General features: G+C 37.9%; 1 protein-coding gene across 2 annotated transcripts in view; it reads right to left on the minus strand.

Annotated features, from left to right (window-relative positions):
* The window catches only part of TTC37 (tetratricopeptide repeat domain 37), a 61,131-nt gene that overhangs the window by 13,938 nt on the left and 20,797 nt on the right, over window positions 1-26,396 (minus strand). For both annotated transcript variants that reach the window (XM_039342522.1, XM_039342521.1), the window contains exons 19-36: window positions 21,147-21,323; window positions 20,191-20,341; window positions 19,951-20,029; window positions 19,803-19,864; window positions 19,659-19,715; window positions 17,540-17,608; window positions 16,439-16,513; window positions 16,109-16,250; window positions 14,943-15,036; window positions 10,823-10,900; window positions 9,858-9,982; window positions 9,087-9,210; window positions 7,944-8,165; window positions 5,338-5,410; window positions 3,404-3,457; window positions 3,210-3,306; window positions 2,477-2,605; window positions 681-802 (exon numbers count right to left, since the gene is read on the minus strand). In XM_039342522.1, the coding sequence (XP_039198456.1) occupies window positions 681-802; window positions 2,477-2,605; window positions 3,210-3,306; window positions 3,404-3,457; window positions 5,338-5,410; window positions 7,944-8,165; window positions 9,087-9,210; window positions 9,858-9,982; window positions 10,823-10,900; window positions 14,943-15,036; window positions 16,109-16,250; window positions 16,439-16,513; window positions 17,540-17,608; window positions 19,659-19,715; window positions 19,803-19,864; window positions 19,951-20,029; window positions 20,191-20,341; window positions 21,147-21,323 (1,930 nt within the window). The remainder of the gene's footprint in view (window positions 1-680; window positions 803-2,476; window positions 2,606-3,209; window positions 3,307-3,403; window positions 3,458-5,337; window positions 5,411-7,943; window positions 8,166-9,086; window positions 9,211-9,857; window positions 9,983-10,822; window positions 10,901-14,942; window positions 15,037-16,108; window positions 16,251-16,438; window positions 16,514-17,539; window positions 17,609-19,658; window positions 19,716-19,802; window positions 19,865-19,950; window positions 20,030-20,190; window positions 20,342-21,146; window positions 21,324-26,396) is intronic.

Raw genomic sequence — 26,396 nt, forward strand, 5'->3', positions numbered from 1 at the left:
AGTTTTACTGGCAATTGATGCATGAATAATTGCATTCTTAAATTAACTTCTGATTTTTTTTAAATTGTATTTTTTCATTTTTTGTGCTATTTATTTATGCTGTCAGCTTTGTTTAGGTATTTTTAAAATTGTGTTCATGCTTTGAAGTACTTGTAATCCACCAAAAGAACTTGGGTAACATATCGAACATATTATAAATATAATAAAATGTTTGCAATAGACACTAAACACTGCTGAAGATGTCACTTAGCCTGGTAATGAAACGTTCGGAAACCAACCCTCAAGCTTGGAGAACAAATCTTCACCCTCATATAATAAAATGTATTAGAAGCAATTGCATCTCATTAAACGTGTCACCTACGCTTTAATTTACAATAATCCCATAAGGAACCAAATGAGCTAGTGAGAAGAGGCAAGAATGCAGAACAATAATAAACTAAAGGCGAAATATTTCAATATTTACAAACAAGTCTAAAATGAATCTCAGCCTTTCCACTGTAAGCAAAACCAATACTGACACTGCTGCATATTTACCATTTCTTTTCATATGGTTTCACTGAGATATTCTGAAGATATGGACAATATCTGCAGTAATTTTTAACCCTCTGGATCAGGCTTTTTAAGTAACCTTACCTAAAATTGAACAATCATAGCACAAGTCATCTTAACATTAATCATACCTTTTCGCAGAGAGCCTCAGCTTCTGAAGTTCTACCTGCCTCATTTAAGCCAGTAATAGCTTGGAAAAGAGACCACTCTTCGATTTCTTGAGCTCTGGAAGCTGGAAGATCTTTTTCTTTAGCTACAAAGCATATGAGGTTCATTATTTCATAATATCCCATGTATTAATCCCAACTCTTTATAACAAAAAGTATACTATTCTGATATCAGTAAGAATAATTGTTTTGATATTAAAGCAATCCACATTTTAAAAATATATAACTATATTTCAAACTGTAAAACGTTTAGCATGGTGAGAGAAGATTTTGGCTTAGGAAAGTTAATAGTTGTGATCCCCTGCTTTACACTATCTTCTACTCCTCAGATTCCAACTCTCCAGGAACCTTTGGATTCAAGCATTTTGCTGCTACAATCAATAGTGGGAAGAAATTAAAATCTGCCTTTATGATAGTACTATAAGGGAGCAAAATTTCTAATTTGTAACAGTAAACTTATTATTTCCCAAAATAATTGACAGGATGTAGGCATTTAATTTGTTACATGAGCCACTGACATACTTGATCATCAGGAAAGATGGATCACCACTGGATGAATTAAACTCGTACATTTTCACTATGTAACTAATCTGTTTCTTTCACTGTTAGATAAAAATTTTTGTGACCTATGGAAAGGGTCTAGTTAGAATGCCATTTGTTATAGGACAGTGATGGCGAACCTTTAGAGACCAAGTGCCCCAAAACCACCCCACCCCTGCTCCGCCCACCTGCTCCGCCCCTTCCACCACCCCTGCCCACCCGCAGAGCCACCCACCACCTCCATGGCCTGCTGCAGATCGCCCAGGCGGCCCTGCAGCACCATGGCGGTCACGCCCTCCGCCCGTGCCCAACAGTATCATCTGCATGCGATGGGGCACGAGGGCGCAGTCTTGTCCCTGCTGCCGGCTGCCATGTGCTTATCTGCCCTGCTCTGTGCAGGCTGCGCCAGGGGTCAACTCTCCTCTGGGGAGGCTGCTGGTGAGGGGGCTGTGGGGGGAGGTGGGGCTGGGGTGACAGCGCGCCTGCCCACAGAGAGGGCTCTGAGTATCGCCTCTGGTACTTGTGCCATAGGTTCGCCACCACTGTTATGGGAGTTTTGTATTTGCAAGATTTTTGAATAAAGGAAAGTACAGGTTTTGGTTAGCAATGGTAATTGGGATTAGAATTTCTGTCACTAAGCAATGCAGTCATAAAATGTGACGCCACTTAGTGATGTAAATTCCAGCACTTCACTTAATGTGAATTTTATGCCATTGATAAGTGCAACATCGTGTGATTGCTATTTACAAACTTCTGCCAGCTTCTCCACGCAACTTGTAGGAAGCTGGGAAAGGAGGTCACAAATGATGATCATGGGACTGTGAGATGCTGCAGCATTGTAACTGTAAGTTGGCACCCACCTCACGTGAGAGCTAGAAGGCCCTAAGTCAGATAAACTTCCTCACTAGTCAAAAAACCTGAGACTAGACAGGTCCTTAATATACAATGGACGGATGTCAACCTTCTGACTACTGCCAGACATTCTCTGGCATGTCAACCAAATTATACAGCTTCTTTTCCCACAATGTTTGTCATGGTTGTTTAAGAGACTTACACATCTACAGTCTCTAGGTTTTGCACAATTTCTATAATCATCCTTAAAAAACATTTTTTTCTATCTATCTATACTGCAACTCAGTATATCAATATTTTCATTAATGATCGTTTCAGTTAAAAACAGCAGCAAGAACAGTTGTCTTTAAGAACAAAAGCAGCCTTACTCTTAGCTGAAATTGCACTGACAATCATTTTTTCCAGATGTGTCTGCTTAGGTTGTTTATTATGCAGATGAACAGTTGTGTTTTCTGCATGGCAAGCAGCCAAGAGTACTGCCCAAGCTGTAGGATCATCTGAAAAGATACAAATACAAGGAAGATGTCATTTTCAAATTACATCACCAAACTGTTGAATAATTAAACAAGTGGGTGTACACAAACCATAAAACTTAAAGTCGACAATTAACAAATCACTACACCTTGAAGGCCTGAGTCTTATAAAAAAACTCTGTTCTTAGATGCTTATTATTGTTTAGGTCCTTAGTGCTTAGACTGCTGAACTAGGACTGGAGAAATCCAGGCAAATGATCTCATTCAGTCACAAAGTGCACTAGGTGACTTCTGGCAGTCATTATCTCATAATGCAACATGCTGCACAGGATTATTGTGAGAATAAAACTGGAAAACATATACCATATCTGCTGTCATGAGCTGCTAGAGAAAATATGAATATAAATATAATCAATAAAGAAATAAATTAGTATGTAACTTTTCCTTTTTGTCTTAAATCTGTCAATCACTTGTTAAAATATACTGCTCAAAAAAATAAAGGGAACACATCCTATAAGAAATCCTATAGGATGTGTTCCCTTTATTTTTTTGAGCAGTATATATTCTGGAATTAGGTTCAAATTTAAGAGTAAGAATTATTAGCTCTAGATTTAAATATAAGTATCACCTGGAGAAAGATGAATTGCTTTTAGAATATTCTTTTTGTTTTCAGCTTTGTGACATCCTGTGGCCAGTTGATTAACTGCGGTATTCAGCAAGGCTTTCTGAACAAAAGAATACATAGCAAATGCATATTTTGACTTTCTTAAATAGAAAGTATTGCTTCAAAGTAACCATATTTTCAATATCAAAAACACTAACCTTCCCATTATTTAGATCAAGAATACAAGCAATACTTCCTGCCACAGCTCCACCCTGTAAGAGTAAACATTGATTAGAATATTTCAGAATATTACAAAACTGACTAACTGTACATCAGAATAATTCTGCTGCATTTGGCAAAAATGGTCAAATATACAGATTTAAATATTCTAACAAAATGAAGCCATGATATGTTAATTGGCTCTTTTATCCTTTCCTTTGTACATGTTTGTTAACATGAGATAAATCTGAAATGAAAGCATTGGGACTGAGGAAGAACCAAGATCTCTTAAGAGGCAAAACTGCATCCCACCCGCCAATCACCATGACTTCATGGGAGTTCTGGTGGATTTTGTATCTTCAGTGATTTCATAGATGATGAAGTTAACATTATCCATAGTTATACAGCAGGTGATTTCCAGCTGGTTAAAATTTTTTTCCCATTGGTGGACTCTCCTGTTTTCCTCTCCTGAATGGCTTTGTGCAGTAGCTCATGGGAAGTGGTTGTTTACATTTTTCTTCACCACAAAAAGCAAAACTAGCAATGAAGAACAAGAAAAGAGTAGCAAGTACCTACCATTTTTGATGCTTGCCTATTAGCCATTAGCACTTGCCCACTTGGTACTTGCTCATTAGCCATTAGTGTTTGCCCATTAGCCATTGGAAAAAAAACCAGGGTTTTTTTTAAGGAAGGAAAAGAAACCTATTCCTGATGGTTTGGGGAGGAGAGTGAACAGATTGTGTTTGAAAGGGGCCTAAGTATAGGTGCTGAAAGTACATTAAAAAAACTGTACTTAACAGTTGAATTAACATCTATTTGTCTATGACAGGGATGTCAAACTCGCAACGTCACGTGATGTGTCGCAATGTATTGCGACTTTTTTCCCATTGCCGGCAATGGGGTGGGCATGGTTTCAGCATGAAGCATCCAGCCCACGGGCCAGCAGTTTGACACCCCTGGTCTATGAGAACAGCTCATTATTTCACCTTAGCTGTTAAGAAAATGGTGAAGACAAAATAAATTTTGCAGGAACTACATAATGCACATACATACTAGGAAAAATTCAAAACTACATTAGGCCAGCAAGCAATACTTGTAGAGGATTGTAATTGCCACCACAAATAGAAGAGAACATGCTTTTCAAAATAACAATTATTCCCTATTATAGTACTACTATAAATCACCTTTTCCATCAGCACATCTGCTATTTACTAAAGAGTTCCATGAATCAGCATACATGCATTTTAGCTGAGGAGAACTTTTGAGAGTGTGCGTAAAAGCAATGCCAGATACTAGCATTTTCAATAGAGACCTCAATCTTTTCTCATTAACGTTCCTCACATAATTGTGGAAGGATCCACTGTCATCGTTAGTTTGGCTCATGATATTTACTTATTACATCTGCTTTTACCCATCTTTCAGGATATATGTCCCCTAAAAGCAGCTTAGAAGCAATATAAAATATTGTAAATAAAAATGCAATAAATGTTACTGCAAAAGAAAAAAAAATCCTGCAGGACATCTGGTAGAATTCTTTATACAGGGCAGCTGATGGTGATGAATCTGTGGAAAGCTAAGAAAAGGTCTCACAGTGCAGTCTTCTGAGATGGCTGTCAGCCTATCTTCCTCTATTTCTTTTCAGAGAACCTTCCCACTTGGCAGGTAGTAATAATGACTAGTGTCTCTCTATGTGTGTGAACAAAATGGTACAACTAAGCAAGCTGCTATGTTATCTATCTTACATGAATGACTCTTATATTTAAAAAACAATGTGACAATTGACAAGTAGAACATGTTGAAGATTTGCTTGTCAAAATGATTAAATTATAATGTTGATACTAATTTTGAAAACTCCTTTTAATACCATGTGCTCATTTAATAAATCTGTAATTCAGCATGTATGTACTGCACTCTCATCTATGCATATATTTACCTTGGCATTTTGTGGCACGTACCGAGGGACCAGTCTTGACAGCAGGGACCAGAGGGCAGAATTATCTGGGTTGCTTAGGTAAGAGATGGCAGAATTAAAATCACAATTTTCTATATAGTAGAATCTATCAACATAGACTGAAATTCTGAAACATACTTTCTATATAACTGTTTCTAATATAGCAGCTTCTAACGTATGTTTATAGTCCTTTTACTACAGTAAAGTAGTATATTTGAAGGGATTTTTGATGAAAATAGAACCAACTGAACAAACAATAAATGGGTTAAATAGATTTAAATTTCAAAATAATATTGATAGATGAAGTGCATTTTTAAACTCTCCATGGTTCAATTCGACCTAGATTCTATATTTTGTTAAAATAATGTGGAGCAAGTAACCTTTGCTAATCTGAAAACTGATAGTCATTAATATCTAGTATCATTACTGATGCACAATGGGTCCATAAAAATCTATATCCAGTTGGGTGTTTAGTTTGGCTATAAAAATCTGTTAGATACTGGTGAGCCTCCCAATTTTGAACTTTGCACCTCTATTATCAGTAATTTAATTCAATATAATAATTGATATGACAAATCAGTTGCTTCTAAATTCATTTACATGCAGTTCTCAGGTTATACCCACTGATTCAGGGCAAAGTTATGATGGCACTGAATAAAAGGACTCACAAAGTTGCAGTCATTGAAGCAGTGTCACTATTACGTGTTTGTGATTCAGGGGGTTGGAAAGTAGCTTACAATTACGAGAGTTGCAGAACCTCAAAATCACATGGTCATCATTTGCTGCAACCTTCCCTGTCAGTTTCCCACAAAATCAATGGGCAAGAGATCACGTACCCACTTTCACTTTGTAGTGCCCACCTGCAGCACCACCTACTCACAGTACCTGCTTGGTCACCCACACTTTTATCCACCCATAATCCGTAATGCCCACTTGCTATACCCACCTGTACCTCTCACCCACCAACCTGCTTGCCTGATACTTCCACCTCTTCCTGCTTTGCTGTCACATGAGTTCCTTACTTAGTGGAGTTATGATAGCAACCAGGATTGCCACTGCTAAGTGATGCAGTTACATGACCTCATACTTTACAACCACATTGTTTAGTGATGGAAATTCCAGCCCCAACTGCCATCATAACTTAAAGGAGTACCTGCAAATGTTATTACATTTAACATAAATCACTTAAAAGAGAAGTATCAGCAGGCAATGTTCAGTCAAATATCCTGACTTCCATTTTAAGTCAATATAGCTGTCTTGCCTTACATAAATTGAGAAAGTTCATAGTTTCCCATAAATCATAGAATCAGTATGAAAAATACTTCATATTAGCTGGATAAAAATCCTATTTAACATCAGAGGGGGAGAGTAGTTATCTAATTACATCTACTTTCATTCTAAAGATATCTCAAAACTGCAAACCTCTACATCAGTGGTTCTCAACCTGACCATTTCACAGGGGTCGCCAAACAACGCAGTCCGCCATTTTTTCACCCTTTTCCTTAGCTGTGCTACTCCCTTTTATTCTATTGGCTTTTGAAAGCCAATAGAATAGACTCTCTTGAATAGAGTCTAATTCTATTGGCTTTCAAAAGCCAATAGGAATTGTCCAGACTGTCTCTGCCCTGCTGAGCCCGCCAAAAGTCCCATTCTGCAAACAGTGCTGCAAGTTGTCTGCAGCGAAGGCGAGCTGTCTGGAAGTTTCCACCCCTCCCTGCTGAGCAACTACTAAAAATAGAAGTTAAAGAGGGCCAGGGGTGGAAGGTGGGAGGCCGGCGGGCACAAGGAGGGTTGCTGGCGCGCATGGGGCCCGGCAGGTGCCTACCTCCCTTGGGCTGGGCCAGCTGGTGGCCCAGCCGGTGGTCGGCCTGCTCCCTCTCTGCCACTTGCCAGCTATGCCTCGGCCGGCGCAGGGGGCGGCACCATGCATGCGAGGCGCTCCCAGGCAGGGAAAGTCCTCACGACCGGTTGGGTAGTCCTCGACTTACAACCGGTTGGGTAGTCCTCGACATATGACCAGTTGGGGGTCGCGGCATTAAAAAGGTTGAGAACCACTGCTCTACACTACCGTAGTTCAACTATGAAACCCACAGGACAGCTTTTGCAAGTAAAACTCAGTGTCAACTCTGCAACGAATCTGAATGAAGCCATTTGGCTCATTTTCGGTTGCCACCAGAATGGGGGGGGGGATGGTGGATTTTTTCTGCTAACCTAAACAATTCTCTGCCCTGTGGGAACCAAGGCCATTTCTGTTCGTTAGACTGAGAGGCTGAACTTTCTGTTAGAATGCCTGCCAAACTAATCTATTGGGAAACTTAGTTGATTGCATAGTAATGGGGTGGGAAGTTTAATTTTCTGTACTATAACTTTTTGGAGGGAACCTTAGTCTTGGTTTTACTTTTGAAAGTGCTGATACTTTGTAGCCAATAAACATGCTCTTAAAGGAAACCTCAAGCCTCTGAGTTCTATTTTAGTTGGTCTCATCTATCGGAACCATGACACTCAGAGGATTTCAACATAGCACCTTTCTTTGGGGAATGGTGATATGGAAAAGTAACATTGCTTGCTTTACAAAATGAATTACATACCTGTGGACAGCTTTAGAAACTTGTCTTTGAACAGCCAGATGTCTGCCTTGTAATGCATAGACAGCAGATGCAAGAAGGAACCTCTTATAAACATTCTCTTTTTTCCCCGTGTGCTTTAACAGTTCTTTAAGTGCTGCTGTTGCAAGTGTAGCATCCTGCTTGATCAGCCCTAAACTACACAAGGCTTGCAGGCTTTCCATATTAGGCTCCTGTAATATAGAACTGTAAATGCAACACAGAAAATGTATTACTCTAAGGAGTATCGCCTTGAGGTATAATATGAAGAGTCTGTTGCAGACTCGGCACAATATTTACAGTTCTAAATGCTATCTTATACCTGAAAACTTTAATGCTTATGAAGCATTGCCAAATGCTCAGGGGGGGGTGTGTGGAGCTTGTTCTACATTTAGAACAAGGATCATACATCCAAATTAACCTCATGAAAAAGATGGTAATAGGGAACAAATTGGTACAATATGTCTCAGCCCAAAGCTTGATTTTATTCATGCTCCCGTCAGCCTTGAAAAGAAATCTGATCATGCTGTTGTGTCACTGGAGTTGTGGAAGAAAAGGCAGGTGCTGTAACCATCTCATACATATTTCATTCTCAGCTATACTCAACTATGAATTAAATCCTAAAGGACCCAAAGTCAGGCAGATATATTTTGACCCTATTCTTAAAATATCCCACATCAGTCCAATTTGGATTTCCTTCTGTCTAAACTCACAAACTTCTGTACCTCTGTATAACTGAGGATTATCTTCCAACTCTGCACCTTATTATGACATGTTCTCACATTTCTAGGCACTCACCACCAGTAAGTCTGCTATTAAATAGAGCACATGAAACATGAAGGAATGTAACTGCAACCCTTGTAAATGAGGTTTCTTCTTCAAAGCATGCCAAATCCCCCTCCCCCAAGCTATAAATTTAGATTTTGTGACTGCATTGTGCAATTCCTGAGAGGAGACATTTCCTGTTTTATCTTTCTTTTTTGAAATATGTTTCTGCACACCCTGGGATTCCTTCAAGTCAGCAAGGAACCCATTTTGCCTAAGTTCTCTAAGCTTATTAAAAGGGATTAGGACGACTCTAAAGTACTTTAATAGGTTTAGAGTGATACGGCTGTACTTAGTCCTTACCATTTAAATAAGAGGGTCTTTGCAGCATCCACACGATTTTGTTTGTATTCTATTATTGCGAGGGATGTTAATATATATGCTTTATCTTGCTCAGACTCTGCAATTGCAAGTGCTTTCTCATAAGCTAGGAATAAAAATGAGAAATTCAAAACAATGGGAAGCAGCAAACTTCATCAAATACTTCTTCAAAAGGAGGGGGATATATAGACACACATACACACGTGCAAACACAGCACTCCTGTGCTCATAAGTGGGGGTAGACTACTAAATTCCTGAATTTTGATCATGTGGCTGCAGGATGCTGCAATGGCTATAACTTCAGGCAAGGGTTGTAAGTACATTTTAGTACCATCATAATTATGAACAGTCACTGAAATGGCTGTAAGTCAAGGGGTATCTCCATTACTGCTTCTGATTTTGAAACAGGTAGGTTAAGAATTGCCACTGATAGAAATTAAGGCCTATTAGAGTTTATAGATCCCCCCCAGTTCAACAATCTATGTCACCACAATAAACAAGCATGGAACCAATTGCATTTCAGGCCTAAGAAACAAATTTAATTTGGGCAAAGCTTCAGAGGTAACTCACATTGTTAATAATTTCTGACTAAGCTGCACTTTGCAGGAAGATTTGATGAAATCTATTTATGATTATTCTTTCTGGGGATTAAGTGCTTATGATCTTAATACTTTACCAAGTCATCACAAACTCTAAATAGTGATTTTTCACACAGATTCTTCAGAGGAGATACTGTATAACAGAAACACTTACCCTTCTGACTTTCATGGAAATGTCCTTTCTTGAAGTAAGACAGAGCAATGCCTACAATATCATCAAATTCTATCAGATGAGTTGCCAAATAAGCTTTGATGGCATCATCACAAAGGCCAAGAGCACTTTTAAAAAGAAACAGAACTAAGTCCAATTAGAAAAAAATTAATCACAGACATAAATTCACACTAAAATTCAAAATTTGTTGGGTGAAATTTTCCCCTAGTGAATAATGCTTGATAATTTGACAATTTTGCAATGGTACTACTTTAGAGCAGTGTTTCCCAAACTTGACAATTTTAAGGCATGTGGACTTCAACTCCCAGAATTCCACAGCCAGCATTGCTGGCTGTGGAATTCTGGGAGTTGAAGTCCTCATGCCTTAAAATTGTCAAGTTTGGGAAACACTGCTTTAGAGGAATGGTGAAAATGCATGCAATAATGTGGCGGATGATATAAAACGTAGGTTCAAAATTGAACTGTTTGGCTATAAATATATCCAATGACAAAATTTAACAGACTGAGTTTAACCTGTACATCTCAATTTGTTTGAATCTGAATTGTTTCTCCATTACATATTATAGGAACTGATTACCTAAGTAGGAGATTTGTGCCTTGAGCCATCAACATTTACAAGGGACATAGCATAAGTGCTATTATCATTAGCCAGTGAGTGGGTGTAATTTTAAATATCTCTTTTCTAATTTGGTGGCCTTTTTTTCTGTTTCAATAAAATGAGAGTTCCTGTTTTACTACATATTTAAACCAAAAAGAAAAAAGAAAATAAAATTGTTTGCTGCCAAATTTTTGTGACATGATTTCAGGAGGCTCTGGGTTTGCAAAAGAATGACTGGAAGCTCCTAAGTTGATTTTCCAGTAGTTTAAGAGACATGGTTTTCATTTACTACATACTTTCTAGAACTGAGAATCTTATTTGATAAAAATAATAATATTTTTCAACTTACCAGAGTGATCTTCCATAATTTCTCATCACTATATTATATCTTTCTCTATCATCAGAATTTGTCAGCAATAGGACTGCTCTGAAAAAAGTATCATAAATAAATGTCAGTAGTTTTCCTATGAAATGCTTGAGAAGTTAAAAAGTCTATATTTTGACTACAGAGAGACACTATTCAGATTTTGTGTCCAGAGCTTTATCTTTATCATTGTATTTGCTAAAGTCAATTTTAGGTATACAAGTCTCACCAAAAGGATTAACGAAGAGAAGAAATAGAATTTTAGAACTAGAAAAGTATGACCTAAGGTTTAGATGGCATGGCTTTCTATGATACAATAAGGTTAAAACTAATGTAGCTTTTAAAAAATCATTATATTAGAAGTGCTATATTAAGAATATGGAATAAATATAATCCCAGATTGTGCCCCAAAATGCCTTTATGTGTTTTGGTACAAGATACATTTTATTGAAAAGAAATAGCAGGCAAAGAAAGATGGTTAGCCTATTAAAGAGTTGTTTTAACAAGAGCATGGAGAATATAAAATCAAATCAAAGAGATTAACTGACTACAGAGGGATTTAGTTTTGAACTGTTTCCATATACATAGTTAAGAGAAAGATTTAAGATAGATAACAGGAATTTGGAATTGAACAGCACAAGAAAGAATCTGAAACCAAATATATATTACTCTACTGGCAAACTTTCAAGTTGCAACTTTTACCAATACAGTGGTACCTCAATACTTATTATTAATTGGTTCCAAGAGACACAATGAATACCAAAAACAATTAGTATCAAACAATTTTTTCTCAAAAGGAATAATATAGTGAATCACAAAGCAGCCAACATCGACAAGTTCTAGCTTGTATATTGAGTACCAAACAAACGATGAGTATCAAGACAAAATATTTGGGTCAAAATGTGTTGAGTACCAAATTCAATGAGCTTCAAAGCAGTGGGGTACCAAGGTACCATTATATAAACAAATTTCAACCTAGAAGATCCCAGAAGCTGAGATAAGGTTAAAAAGGGTTAGTTCCCAATATGCTGCATACTTATATAGTGCCACTAAAAACTAACCCTTTCACACCTTCTCCTTTACTGCCACTTACGTAAGGTAAGAACTGTACTGTGCATGTCTTTTTTGCTTGTTGGATTTGCAAACAAAACAAATTTAAAATCTCTCAGAACATAATCCGTTTATAAGAAGACTCTCTGTATGTACTAATACTGAGCATGTAATTGCCAAAATGTATAATCTTTTGTTGAAATTTGAAATGGAAAAATAATAAGTAAAAGAGCATGATAAGACAGGCTAAGAATATAGAATGTGGAATATATGGAATATATGATTGTTGGGAGCACTATGCAAATAATGTTTACATTGTAAACCATCTGGAGAGTGCTGTAAAATACTATGGGGCAATATATAAGTCCAAATGCCATTGCTATAGTGTGGAACAATGGGAGAGTATGTGGCTGAAACATTTAATCTAAAATGGCTGAAAAGACTGAAATTTGTATTACGTTGTAAGTTAAAAAACAATGAATTGTTGGTACATAACTTCAGAAAAATTAACTAGATTGTATAAAGGTACTTCAAATGTATGTTGGAAATGTGGAAAATATGATGAGTCATTTTATAATGCCTGGTGGACTTGTAAAAAAAGCCAGAAATTTTGAGTTCAAATACATATTATGATACAAAGAACTTTAAAGATTAATATTCAATTGAAACAAGAATTCTTCTTGTTGGGACTAATGGGTAGACAATTAGAAAAGAGTTATGAAAGGTTGCTTTTATATATAGTTGCTGCTAGATGATTATATGCACAAAAATGGAAAGACTCTGAAATATTCATAATGGACAAATGGCTGGTGAAGATGACAGAATTAGCAAAGATGGCAAATTGATTTGTTTGAATAGCAAAAGACAATAAATACATTTATTAGTCACTGGAAACTCCAAATTGACATTTTTGCTGAAAATAGAAAAAATGAAGTTGTGATTTATGGGTTTGATAATTAGAAAGGATAGACTATAGAAAGAAGGAAATTGTGCGGAACCTTAGAGCAGGGCTTTTCAACCTTTTCACAGATTGTACCACTTTTAGGATATGGCAATATTCAAGTACCACCAATCACCTAGCAAGGTGTCAAAAATTTGACGACCAAAAAAGGGGAAAAAAGTGATAAAGTACAGGTAGTCCTCAACTTACAACAGTTTGCTTAGTGACTGTTCAAAATTACAACGGCACTGAAAAAAGTGTCTTAATGACCATTTTTCACACTTATGACTGTTGCAGCATCTCCAGGGTCAATCTACATTTGGATGCTTGGCAACTGATTCATATTTATGATGGTGACAGTGTCCCAGGATCATGTGATCCCCTTTTGCAACAAAGTCAATGGAGAAACCAGATTCACTCCTCGTTTTATATCCTCTTCTCTCCCCCAACCTTCTATATCCTCTTCTCTCCCCCCTTTTATATCCTTTCTTCTCTCCCCTTTATATCCTCTTCTTTTATATCCTCTCTTGTCTCCCCCGCTTCTTATATCTTCTCTTCCCTTTTTATATCTTCTTTTCCCTTTTATATCCTCTTCTCTCCCCTGCTTCTTTTATACTCTCTCCCCTCCTTTTTATATCCTTTCTCTTCCCCTTTTATATCCTCTTTCCTTCCCTTTTTATATCCCCTTCTCTGCCCTTTTATATCCTTTTCTCTCCCCTCCTTCTTTTGTATATTCTTCTTTCCCTTCTTTTCTATCCTCTTCTTTTCTCTTATATCCTCGCTTCTCTTCCCTTATTTTATATCCTCTTTTCTCTCCCCTCTTCTTTTATATCCTCTCTTCTCTTCCTCCCCTCCGTTTCTCCTCTGTGCACCTCCAGCTGATTCCTCTCAAGGCTGCACTTCTCTGTCTCTCTTTTGCAGTCCCTTTCTCTTTCCCCAGTTGTCTTTTTTTTCTCTCCCTCTCCCACCAAAACATTCTCCTTTTATAGCCTCTCTCTCTCTCCCCCTCCTCTTCTCTTCTGGGTGAGCTGGAAGCACCGATCCTGGGGCTTCTGAATCTCCCCCATAGGCCTTCAGAAGCGCGCACCAATTCTGGGGCTTCTGTCTAGCACCCATAGCCCTGCAACAGCCCTGATCAGCTGTAGCTACCTGCACCGATCCTGGGGCTTCCATCTCGCCCCCAAAGCCTTGTAGAAGCACCGATCAGCTGTAGCTGCCCACGCCGATCCTGGGGCTTCTGTCTCACCCCCCAAAACCCTGCAGAAGTACCGATCAGATGTAGCTGTGCGCATCGATCCTGGGGCTTCTGCTGAGCCCTGACAGCCCTGTAGCTCCAGCTGTCTCTCCCTCAGGCTTGTGCAGTGCTGCCGCTGCTTTAGCTCATTCCCCTTCCCCACTACACGTCTAGAATGGTCGTGTACCACCTGCCAGTGCCAAAGTACAACAGGTGGTATGCATACCACCGGTTCAAAAGCCCTGCCTTATAAAATATAAATATATTTGTAACTGCTATGAGAAGACCAGAAGCTGTTTTTCTATAACTTTTTCTTTTCTTTCTATTTCTTTGTAAATTTTATAACTTATTACTTTTCTTTACTTTACTTACAAAATCATTCTGGGAGACTGAACAAAAGCAAGAACCATTTGTGAAGTGTTTAAAAGCTTATGCTTGGGACAGTAGAAGTCACATGAGGAAGTTTTGCTAACAACTATAGTTATTTTAATCTTTTTCTACTTTCATTGCTTCCTAACTTTCAAGACAGAATTTAATGTGGGTAGCGGGCGCGGATAGCTACAGCTGATGAATGCAATAGGAAAAAGCATTTAATCTTAACTATATTATTTTTGCCAAGCAGAAGCAACTGAACATGATCTGCATTGCCTTTCAACTCTTTAACTGATTTTTTTAACATCTAAAACATAGTTCAGTGACATATAAAAAAGCATGGAGACTCTTGAAGTACATGGAATTCTGCAGTTCAGATGGCTTTACATTGCTACAAGGTAAGACCAATAAAAATTATTTTAATATACTTCTGGTGGGTATGTTGTATTTACTGGGGAAAACACTGAAGTTGCCATTGATATTTCAAAATGTGTATTTAAGAAGGTTACCTTTGATATGTATCTGCTGCCTGTTTTTTCAGCTGAAGATATTCATTCAAATAACCAAGCATTGTGAAAGCACATGCATCATTTTGGATTCTTTCTGGGGGGGGAGGGGGAGAAGTGCAAAATGAACAAAGAAAACAGGAGAGCATACAAAAACAATCTGAAATTTACATCCCAAAACATGCTACTAGAACCATTTACAGAATGAAAAGGAAATACAAGTATTTCAGATAAACTACACTTATTCCATCATCTGTGGATTAATGTACAAACAATACATGATCATTTCAGATACATCTAAATCTTATTTTACACGTTATCCTTTCCCATAGAACAGTTAGTATCCTAGCATATTTGGAGACTACAGCTTTAAAAATTGTCAGTACTAGTAGCTTCCCAATAGCTCTGGAGGGTACCAAATTGGGGAAGGTTGTGTTATATCTCCAAGTCTGGGTTTTATGTTAAGCAAATTTGTAAAAGGAGTAAGGGAGAAAAGGGTAAGAAAGAGAAAAGAAAAGGGGTAAGAAAGTGCAAAAAAATGTGTATCACTATTCTAGGTTTAGGCTATACAACATAGCAGCAACTCTGCTGCCTTATTGCCTTGTTCCCAATGGTGGGCAGCCTAAGCCTCTGGGATCTTTAAAGACACATCAAAAAATGTAACAGCCCTTCCCTGCCTCTCCAGTCTCTGGAACGTAGATGTATACTAGAAAGGTTCATTGAGGTTCTACTAAACTGTCATGGCTAAGGATAAATTATAAACTGATTCTACATGAAGCAGCAATGAATTTGAAACTCATTGAAAGTTGCTCCAAACATGCTTCCTCTTTTCTGTTCCAAACCTCACAACAATCACTGGATTCCACTTTGACCAATCTAATTGAAATCATCTATCATTTTAAATGTAGGATGGAGAGTGCCAGTTTGGTGTAGTGGTTAAAGGGCTGGCCTAGAAACAAGGAGACTGTGAGTTCTAGTCTTGCTTTAGGCATGAAAGCCGCCTGGTTGACTTTGAGCCAGTGTCTCTTTTTCTTAGCCCAACTCACCTCACAGGGTTATTGTTGTGGAAAAATAGAAGGGAGGAATGAGTACTGTATATATTCATCATCCACATCAAGTTGTTTATAGAATACAGGTGGGATTTTAAAAAAATCTTCAAAAAAGGTTACCTGTATATTTGGTTAAAGCAACTTGTGCTGTTGGAATAGCGTTCATCTGAAGGATGTTGTACTTATATAGTTCAGTATTTCTGTTGGTTTTATCTTGCAAGGTTGAGCACACCCAATAGGCATAGCCTTTTGCACCTTCCGTCTATTGGAGAAGAACTGGAATTAACAACTGCTCAGGAAATTGTTTTATTGTTATTTAAGCACATGCCCAAGAGTTAGGCATCTGGTTGATTTAGCTAACATCACAAATATATTGAGGGTAAAGACTGAATCAAAATTACAGTTCTGTTTCAGAACTGCCATAAAATGTATCTGATTAAATCAGCTTACATGCATGCTGAGTTCAGTGGTGTGTCTGAAGAGATCCATTGTTTCATAGCTGCCAACAGTTTCTGCAACAAGGGCCTACCAAGAGAACAAGATAAAACTGAAAACTCAAATTTATCTGCTTTGACAATACATGCCTCAAACATATCCTGTTTATTCCTCACCACAAGTTGATTTGTAGTGGAAAAAACCACAATACTTACATCAGAAGACAAGACCACAAAGGGTTGAAGAAAACAGGTTTATTTGCGCAAAATGGTTCAGAGTATTCATATGACAAATTCTGAACCCCTGGCTACTCCCTGGGTGTTATTCTTATACAGCTGGTCACCCACGCTTTCTCACTCAGGATGACTCTTATCTACCTTTGACACACTAAAACGGAGAAGTTTATATCTTGGGACCACACACTAGAAAAAGGAGAAGTTCATACAAATGACTATCTTACCACACTGCCCTACACGGGTAATATCTTACACCATCTGTGACTTTCAGTTGACACTTCTTGTAAAATGTTTTCCTCATAAAATTAGCACACAGGTTATTTTATTTAGCCAGGTCCTAATATTAGTTAAAGCTTACATCACATCACTCCTGTTAATTAAAATATATTTCTTATGATATTTCCCATCTATCTCAGATTAACAAAAAGTTAAAATCAGGTATACCAAAATGTTATTTGAATCTAGCTAGTTTCATTTACATCTGCAAAATAATAGCTCCAATCTTAGTAAATGCTTCCACAGTGTCTGAAAAAATAACCATAGGCATTAAATGCCTTATCACAAAGTGAAAACACCAGTAAATGTAGTCATTGCTGAAGGCGCAGCATATAAAAATCAACCAGTGATAGAAAAGAAACTACCTTGAATTTGAATGTTCTATCTATATTAAATTTAAAGGTATACCAGTGATTCTCTCCATCTCTTTTCCTGTCTATTCACCCACCAAGGTCAAATGTAGGGATAAACCAAGGCATATACTTTAAGTAACTTGCTATACTGGCAATTTGATTCTTAATAGGAGCTGTATTAAACATGTGCTGTTTAAATCTTAATAATGCTACTACATAAATATGCATTCAAAACAGATTAGAGACTCTACCTGTCCAATCCAACAGGTTAGATGAGAAGGTTCCAGAGACTGGGCTACTTTGAAAGCTTCATGTGCTTGCTGGAAGAGTTACATAAAATCAACACAGAATTATTAAATTGGGTGAAAAGGATTAAATGTGTATTAAGTAACTACGGAAAGTACTGTACATATATTATTTGTTTATTTAATTATTTTCTACTCCCCTTTTTTATTTTTTACAAATAACTCTCCCATTTTCCCTACTAAAACAGCCCTATGAGGTGGGTTGGGCTGAGAGACAATGACTGGCCCTAAGTCACCCAGCTTGGCTAAGATGGTCTCACACTTTCACACCTGTTGCCTTAACCACTAAACCAAACTGTACATTCATGATTTTTCTACTCATAGGCTTCATCCAAACTTCCATGGCTACCATACCTGGACTGCAAAGTTTCAGATCAGCACTAGTTAGCAATAACTAGCAGACAACACCACTTTCAGTGAGGCAGTTGCTGCCTGTATCACCACCCTACCTTCTCCGCTGGCTCTGTCCCACTGCCTCCTCCCAAACATCAGCTGGGGGAGGCAGGCTAGGTAGTGGCAGAGTGGATGGTGATCAAAAAGTGAAGAGATAGGGGGAATTAGGTGGGCGGGGGGTGTTGAAGCAGAAGCAAGCGTTGCAGGGCTGTGGAACCTCAATCTGCTGGAAGGAGCTTGTTGGGCCTTCTTGAGGAGATGATAATGAAATGGAGCCAGAAGTTTGCACAGGACAGAAGAACTGTGAGGTCCTTGCTTAACAACTGCAACCAGGACTACCAAAGCTGACATCACTAAGCAATGCAGTCATATGACATTTCAGTTAATAACCATTTTGCTTAGTGATAGAAATTCCAGTTAAAAGAGAAGTTAAGAGAGAACTACCTGTATGTTCTATTCTATATTTATAAATATAGTGTTAAATACATTTCTTTTGTTTTTGGTGCTGAAGCCTTTCAGCAATTCCTGAGGTGTCTCTGGGTAACAATTAGATTGTGCAAGAGATCTAACTGTAGCAAGACATGCTTAATGATTCTGTTCATCACCGACGATTTATATATAAATAAGTATATAGTGCTAACATCATACACCAGTTCAGGTTTTGGATTAGGAAGATCCAGTTTCAAATCTATCCTTACTCTCATGGGTCAGCATTCTCTAGACCAGTGGTTCTCAACCTTTTTAAAGCCGTGACCCCTAACCGGTCGTAAGTTAAGGACTACCCAACCGGTCATAAGTTGAGGACTACCCAACCGGTCATAAGTCGAGGACTTTCCCTGCCCGGGAGCGCTGCGCATGTGTGGTGCCGCCCCCTGCGCCGGCTGAGGCGTAGCTGGCAAGCGGCAGAGACGGAGCAGGCCGATCACCGGCTGGGCCACCAGCAGGCCCAGCCCAAGGGAGGTAAGGCATCTGCCAGGCCCCACATGCGCCAGCAACCCTCCCTGCGCCCGCCGGCCTGCCACTTCCCACCCCTAGCCCTCTTTTACTTACATTTTTAGTAGTTGCTCAGCAGGGATGGGTGGAAACTTCCAGACAGCTCGCCTTCACTGCAGACAACTTGCAGCACCGTTTGCAGAATGGGACTTTTGGCGGGCTCAGCAGGGCAGAGACAGCCTGGACAATTCCTATTGGCTTTGAAAGCCAATAGAATTAGACTCTATTCAAGAGAGTCTATTCTATTGGCTTTCAAAAGCCAATAGAATAAAAGGGAGTAGCACAGCTAAGGAAAAGGGGGAAAAAATGGCGGACTGCATTGTTTGGCGATCCCCGTGAAATGGTCATTCGACCCCAAATGGGGTCACGACCCACAGGTTGAGAACCGCTGCTCTAGACTTATGGCCAGCCATTCTCTCTCATCCTAACCTACAAAATTATTTTGATACAATAACTTTCCAAGTAAGCTGCCTTGAGATTGTACAGGAAAGATAAAATAAAAATGTAATAAATATTGGCATCCAAATTGTATATATTAATATTTAATTACTCCAATAAGTTATTGGGAGTGCAACATTTTGCATTGTTTCATTACTGATTATATGTCACATACTTCCTTATACTTAATCATTTTCATGAAGATATTGTTCAGAAGCATCATATAAACACATGCACTTACCTCTATTTTTCCACTTGTTAAATACAAAACTCCCAGATTGGTCCAGGCAATCACGTTCTAAACAAAAGAAAGGGGTTTTCAAAGGACAAATTTAAGATGCTGGTAGTCTCCTTTAAAAGAGATACAGCTATCAAGAGTACTTACAATTTGATCAGTTTGAATAGATTTAATGAATGCATGTTGAGCAAGGGCGTAATTTCCAACACCTAAAAATTACAGATTTGTCTGTAACACCCTCTGTGATATTAAAACTTTAAATTATGGAAAAAAATAGGTTGACATTAAAACGTACCTTTGCAACAGGCTACCACACCAAGGGCATTCCAGTAGAGATGATTTTTACTGTCTAAACGCACTGCTTTTTTCAGGCACTGGAAGAGAATGAGACCTCAGTATTGTAATTCAACACTGTGTTAATTCAACATGTGTTAAATGTTATATACCGTGCTAAGGAATATGGTATTTTATCTATAGCTTGAAGATGCTACAAAAGCAGTAAGCTTAATATTGTATATTGTTCTGGAGAAATTACCTGTATGGATCTCTCTAAAAGTTCACTGATTTCATTTTTGTTACTGTTACTGTCCGTGGCTGCAAGATGCTGCACTTGATTATAATAATTTATTCCAAGATCACACCATGTATTTGGTGAAGACATCAGTTTCAGTCCTCGACCATAACATCTGCAGAAAAATGGATTATCAAATGAAGAGAATTACTCGCATTAGCAAAACTGATGGAAATGGAATTATATAATTAAGGGTGCTTTCAAGGATTACAAAACTGTGTGATAGCAACACTGCTCAATGCAAACAAATAGACACTGAGAACACTTAGTCGTGTGGCAATACTGGTGCAATGAAATAGGGGCCATTTTGCTACCAAAGAATCTGAGATTTTACATTCAAATCTAATAAATTCAAAGCTTTAACCAATTCAGTTCAAACCATGTATTTCTTTTTCCAAGTAGATGTATTGGAATAATCATATTCCATGATTATTTTTCTCCATTGTCCCTGACTACAGGTATACTGGTCATTGACCACATTTATTCTTAACCCTTAACATTTTTAATAATTTGGCATAACAATTATTGCTCCATTCTTTGGTATGAAACAAACAATTCATAACCCACTGTTCTGCTTACATAAACACCCCAGGAGCTTACAACAATGAAAAGAAATACAAAAAACATCATCAAATCAATGAAGTTACAACAAACAATCCATTGTTAATAACAATCTCTTAATAAATAAGATGCACTTTTGACATTTCCAAAATATTAAGAGACAGAAAGGCAAATGTAATTCCCAAGGGAAAGCATTCCATAATCTGGAAAGTCCTTTCCCTATATGCCAGATAAGCAAACTTTGGAAATCTTCTTTGGGCCTCCCCTGTTGATTGAAGTGACTGGACAGGTTCAGAGGAGAATAAGCAATCCCTCACTCAAACACACCCACCCTTGTAGGATTGTATAAGGTCCATTACCTTCCCCCAAGACTGAGCAGATCATTTTTTTGGAGCACACATTTTTCCATGTTCTGGCCAATAAGGAAACCTGAAACTTTTACATTCACTTTGGATGGTGAAATAACACATACACAATTACAGGCATCTCCAAGCAACTTCCAAAGGCAGGATACTTCTGGACGATATTTTGCTGCCCTGAAAGAAAAAAAAATGATTAGAAATAAAGTTCACTGAGAACAGAAAGTATTAGGCTTAAACAGAGGTTCTCAAGTGGAAGGAAATTAATCTTCTCCAAACCCTCTTTCCTACTACAGCCTCTGATTTATTTTCTTTTTTTTAATAGATATTTTATTAGTTTTTAACTGTAATAATCTCCACTGCCTGGTGTACAGCGTATTGTCTTGGTTTATATTTTAACAAGAAAAAAAGGACAATAATAATTAATTAACAATCAATAATAATTAAATTTGATAATTCCATAATTAATATATTAATGATACATTTCTTTGATCTTCCCTTCTCCCATTTGAACTCTCCTTCTTCAACCTTAACCAAAATATAATTCTTAATATTTTCAATGTATAAATGATTAGATATAGGCATTTTTATATTTATACAAATAATAATAATCTCTCTATATAACATTTTTTTCAGCTTATATTATTCTCATAACCATCATCTCATTAGTTCAGCATACATCCTATTTTTATAATTTTTGTTCGCTTAAATTCCCTTATATTCAATCCAATTCAACATAATTTCGTCATATTAGTCATCTAACTGTCCAAATTTTCCCATTTAGGTACATCCTCTTAATATTTTATATCATGCATTATAAAAATACTATACTTTTTATCTATCTTATAATATCTAGATATAACATCTTTTTAATCAGTTTATATTTCACTTATATATTAATAAAAGTTACATCAACCTACTATTTTAACATTTCATATATTATAAAACATACTGTATTACTTAAATCTCTTATCATTCTTGTTATAAGGCCCCTTTGTGTTCAAAACTCTCTGTTCTTTTAGCCATATTCAAACAAACTCTGTTCTTTTAGCCATATTCAAACATATTCAAACATTCACGTAATAGTCCATCTGGTAGGGCAAGTCAAATCTCCAGTATCTGTCTCTGGTTTTCTTCTTTTGCCGAGTAATTTTCTAAGTTGATGTAATCCGCTTACCCAGCAGTTCTTGTATTTTTACAAATGTTGTTGGGAATACAAAATATTAAGTAAGTAAGATAAATACTTTCTGTCTCCCAAACTTTGATGGTTCTCCTGATAATTCCATTTTTCTTGCTGTTATCAGAACCTTCAAGATTTTTTTCCTGTTTGTGTCAAATTGTAATTCTTTTCGTTTGTTGTTTCATCAATTTAAATATACTCTTCTAATTTGTAGTCTGCTGTCTGATTTATTTGTACCTTTGTTGTTATTTCCTGGGTGTTTTTAACTGTAAATTTAGATTGGAAATATGCTTATTTAAATCAACAAAGTTGTTTCAGATTTCCTCGTGGTTTGAGTCTATTATAATCATTCGTATTTGTCCTAACATTGCATATATTTCCTCCTGGAAAGTATTTATCTTGCCTTGAAGTATTGCTTCTGGAGGCCCTTGATTTTCCAGGCTACGTCCTTCAGGAGAAAATATTGAATGTGGCATCTTATCATTTTTTGATACGTATGTGATATCCATGTTGTCTCCCCCCTTCAAATAATCTTTCATCAATGTTTTAATTCAAAAGTCAATTTATCAGTCAGTCAAAATTACGGTTCAGTATGTTAAGCCACTTTAAATCCTTCCTACAGTTTCTCCTCTAAAAGAGTAGCCAAAAAGCCAAGGTTTTTCTTTTCCATAAACAGTTCTTAGATTTAAGCAAAAGTCCAGGTATTTTTTTTTTCTTTCAAACACTTTTTAATTTTATAGCTGGCTCTTCCTTTGTTCCCAGCTGTCTTCAAGGTTATTTGCAATTCAAAGGAACTTTGTTTCCAGGCTCTCTGACAATTTCTGAGTCCTTATTAATGTTAATGTTCTATTCTCTGAGTCTTCACTAGATGTCAGCAGTTATTTCTTTTTTCAGTTTTTCTTTCATTCAAAAAGTTATTTTTGTTATGTTTAGGGTATAATCTTGACAGTTTTTTAGTTCCTAAATTTGTCCAGACTGAAGCATTTTAAATCAAATTTTAATATATTTCTTCCCTCCTTTAATATTAATTCACCGCTTCCATCTGTAAGGGAATGGGGATATAGTCCTCTCCCTTCACTTCTGGAGGTTTTCTTGCTTTAGGGATCTTTTCAAGGATTTAGATTGTAGATTGTAGATAGACGAAAGAAGATCAGTACTCTCACCAATTCTGAGCACGCTGTTCACTGATGTTTAGGTTCGTGCTCTGGGACTTCGGCTGCAAGCAGCTTGATATCATGCTAGCCTTTCTCCTGTCAGGTTCAGAGGGCTTTCCTCAGGTCAAACGAAGCGATTGCTGTCACTTCATGATCAACGGGGCGTCCCTCCTTCATAGTCACCTCTCCGGTGACCCATATAGGGTCCCACAAGCAGGAAGAAACCAGCTGTGGGGAGCAGAGATCTGCTCTCACGCAGCCATGTGCTGGGGGTGCAAAACCGGAAGTCAGCCTCTGATTTATTTTCATGCTGTTCTCACAGGTTTCACAGCCTTCTAGAGCAGTGGTTCTCAACCTGTGGGTTGGGACCTCATTTGGGGTCGAACGACCATTTCATGGGGGTCGCCAAACAACGCAGTCCGCCATTTTCCCCCCCTTTTCCTTAGCTGTGCTACTCCCTTTTATTCTATTGACTTTTGAAAACCAATAGAATAGACTCTCTTGAATAGAGTCTAATTCTATTGGCTTTCAAAAGCCAATAGGAATTGTCCAGGCTGTCTCTGCCCTGCTAAGCCCGCCAAAAGTCCCATTCTGCAAACGGTGCTGCAAGTTGTCTGCAGCGAAGGCGAGCTGTCTGGAAGTTTCCACCCCTCCCTGCTGAGCAACTACCAAAAATGTAAGTAAAAGAGGGCCAGGGGTGGGAGGTGGCAGGCCGGTGGGTGCAGGGAGGGTTGCTGGCGCGCGTGGGGCCCGGCGTGTGCCTTACCTCCCTTGGGCTGGGCCAGCTGGTGGCCCAGCCGGTGGTCGGCCTGCTCCGTCTCTGCTGCTTGCCAGCTACGCCTCGGCTGGCACAGGGGGCGGCACCATGCATGTGCGGTGCTCCCGGGCAGGGAAAGTCCTCGACTTACGACCGGTTGGGTAGTCCTCGACTTATGACCGGTTGGGTAGTCCTTGACTTACAACCAGTTGGGGGTCGTGGCATTAAAAAGGTTGAGAACCACTGTTCTAGAGTAAGTTAGAGGTACAGTTAGTCCTTGCTTAAAGATGCTAATTGGGACTGGAAACTGTTGTTAAGTGACAAGGTCATAAGTTGAAAGATCATGTGACCATGCCACTTAACAACAGCAGTTCTGACAGTTCCAGTTGCCATCATTAAGCAAGGACCACATGGTTTGTTAAATGAGGACTTCATTTGACTGCACTTCTGCTGGCTTCCCCTTTACTTTGCTTGTCAGAAGCCAGCAGAGAAGGTCACAATTCACAATCACAGTGCAGGCTGGTTGCCCAAAATGTAATCATGAGAACATGGGGCACAACAATGGCTGCAATTTTGAGAACTAGTACCACTTTTTCAGTAATTTTGAATCGGTGTTAAATAAATGATTGTTAAATGAGGGCTTCATAAAAATAGACTTCCCATTCTTGCATTTCAGCATGAGTAAAATTATATTGGCTATTTTAGTTCCAAACTATTCTCATTTAGATTTATTATATACTATTACTATCAATTCTGAAACTTTTTTTTCAATTTCTTCATATATACACCAATGATCAATTTTTTAAAAAACGTGTTTCTTTGATTATGTAGGCCAAAATTAATTACCCTCAGTTTCTTTGTTCATTACAGTATATAATAGATTGCTTCGGGGTTGTCTTTCCATTGGATAAAGTCCATTAATGGCACTTTAATGTGATGCAGGTAACATTAATGTGAGTGACCTTACAGAGTTAATTAATCTTATTTAGATTATTCATCCTAAATATTACACTATTACAGAGTTAATTAATCTTATTTAGATTATTCATCCTAAATATTACACTATTACAGTTAACAGATTAGCAATTAAAAGGAGGCCAGATTAGATGACATACAAGTGTCCCAGGAAAGTTATGTACTTGATTTGTATGTGCATGCATTCAGGCATACCTTCAAGTCAGTCTTGAGTCCTGATGACTGTCTGGACTAGTCCCTGCAGTTTTCTTGGCAAATTTTTGGAAGTGGTTTGCCATTGCCTCCTTTCAAGGAGTAAGAAAGAGTGACTCATTCAAAATCACACAGTTGGCTTTGTAACTAATGTGGGACCACAGGTAGTCTTCGTTCAGCAACTTCAGTTGGGGCTGGCAACTCAGTCATTAAGCAAAGCGGTTGCTGAGTGAAACCATGACTATGCTTATGATGCTACTTTAGCTTTCCTTTGCTTTAGACCCATGCGGACTGGTCACAAAATTACTTTATCACCATTGTAACTGCAAATAGTTGGTAAACAAGGCAGTTGGTAAGTAAGAACTACCTGTAAAACACATAAGTCTACTGGTTTCTACTTTGGTGTCTTTACTGTGACATCAAATTGGCTTTATTATGGGTTCAAGGTCTACTGCTTAACATAAATGCAAGCCATATATTACAGTTATTAAAACAGATGCCATTCTCATTTTCCTCCTACTCCTAACAACTCCCATATTTTTGAACATATGGGTGTTTTTGGTTGGCTTCTTTTCCTTTGAAGACTTATTTGGCAAAGATGAGAATCCTGGAAACTCTGAGACCCACTGAACTGGAATTATGAACCTTTTTTAAATGAACCTTACTTATTGCTCTGACTTTGGCTTCTCTTTATGAAACAATATATAGTCAATCTCCAGGTGATCTATTGCTGATCAGTTTGATACAATTCTTAATTTCTTGTGTTTCATTCCTTAGGTTAATTTAAAGCCTTTTTGCTATCTCCATCTTTTGCCTTGTTTACTTGTGTCTTGGCTTATACAATCTTTGTTTCTTTTAGGCAATTTTGATACAGATTTAGGGATCTGTAACATTTTTTGTTTTTCTTTATCCCTTAAGTATACCTTCTTGTCATTACTGCCCACATGTTCTTGTGTAAAGGCTTATATCCTGGATATCTCTTGGTTCCAGTT

This window comes from Crotalus tigris, unplaced genomic scaffold, assembly GCF_016545835.1.
Source record: "Crotalus tigris isolate CLP2741 ecotype Arizona unplaced genomic scaffold, ASM1654583v1 scf7180000017794.702064, whole genome shotgun sequence".
Taxonomy (NCBI): Eukaryota; Metazoa; Chordata; class Lepidosauria; order Squamata; family Viperidae; genus Crotalus; species Crotalus tigris.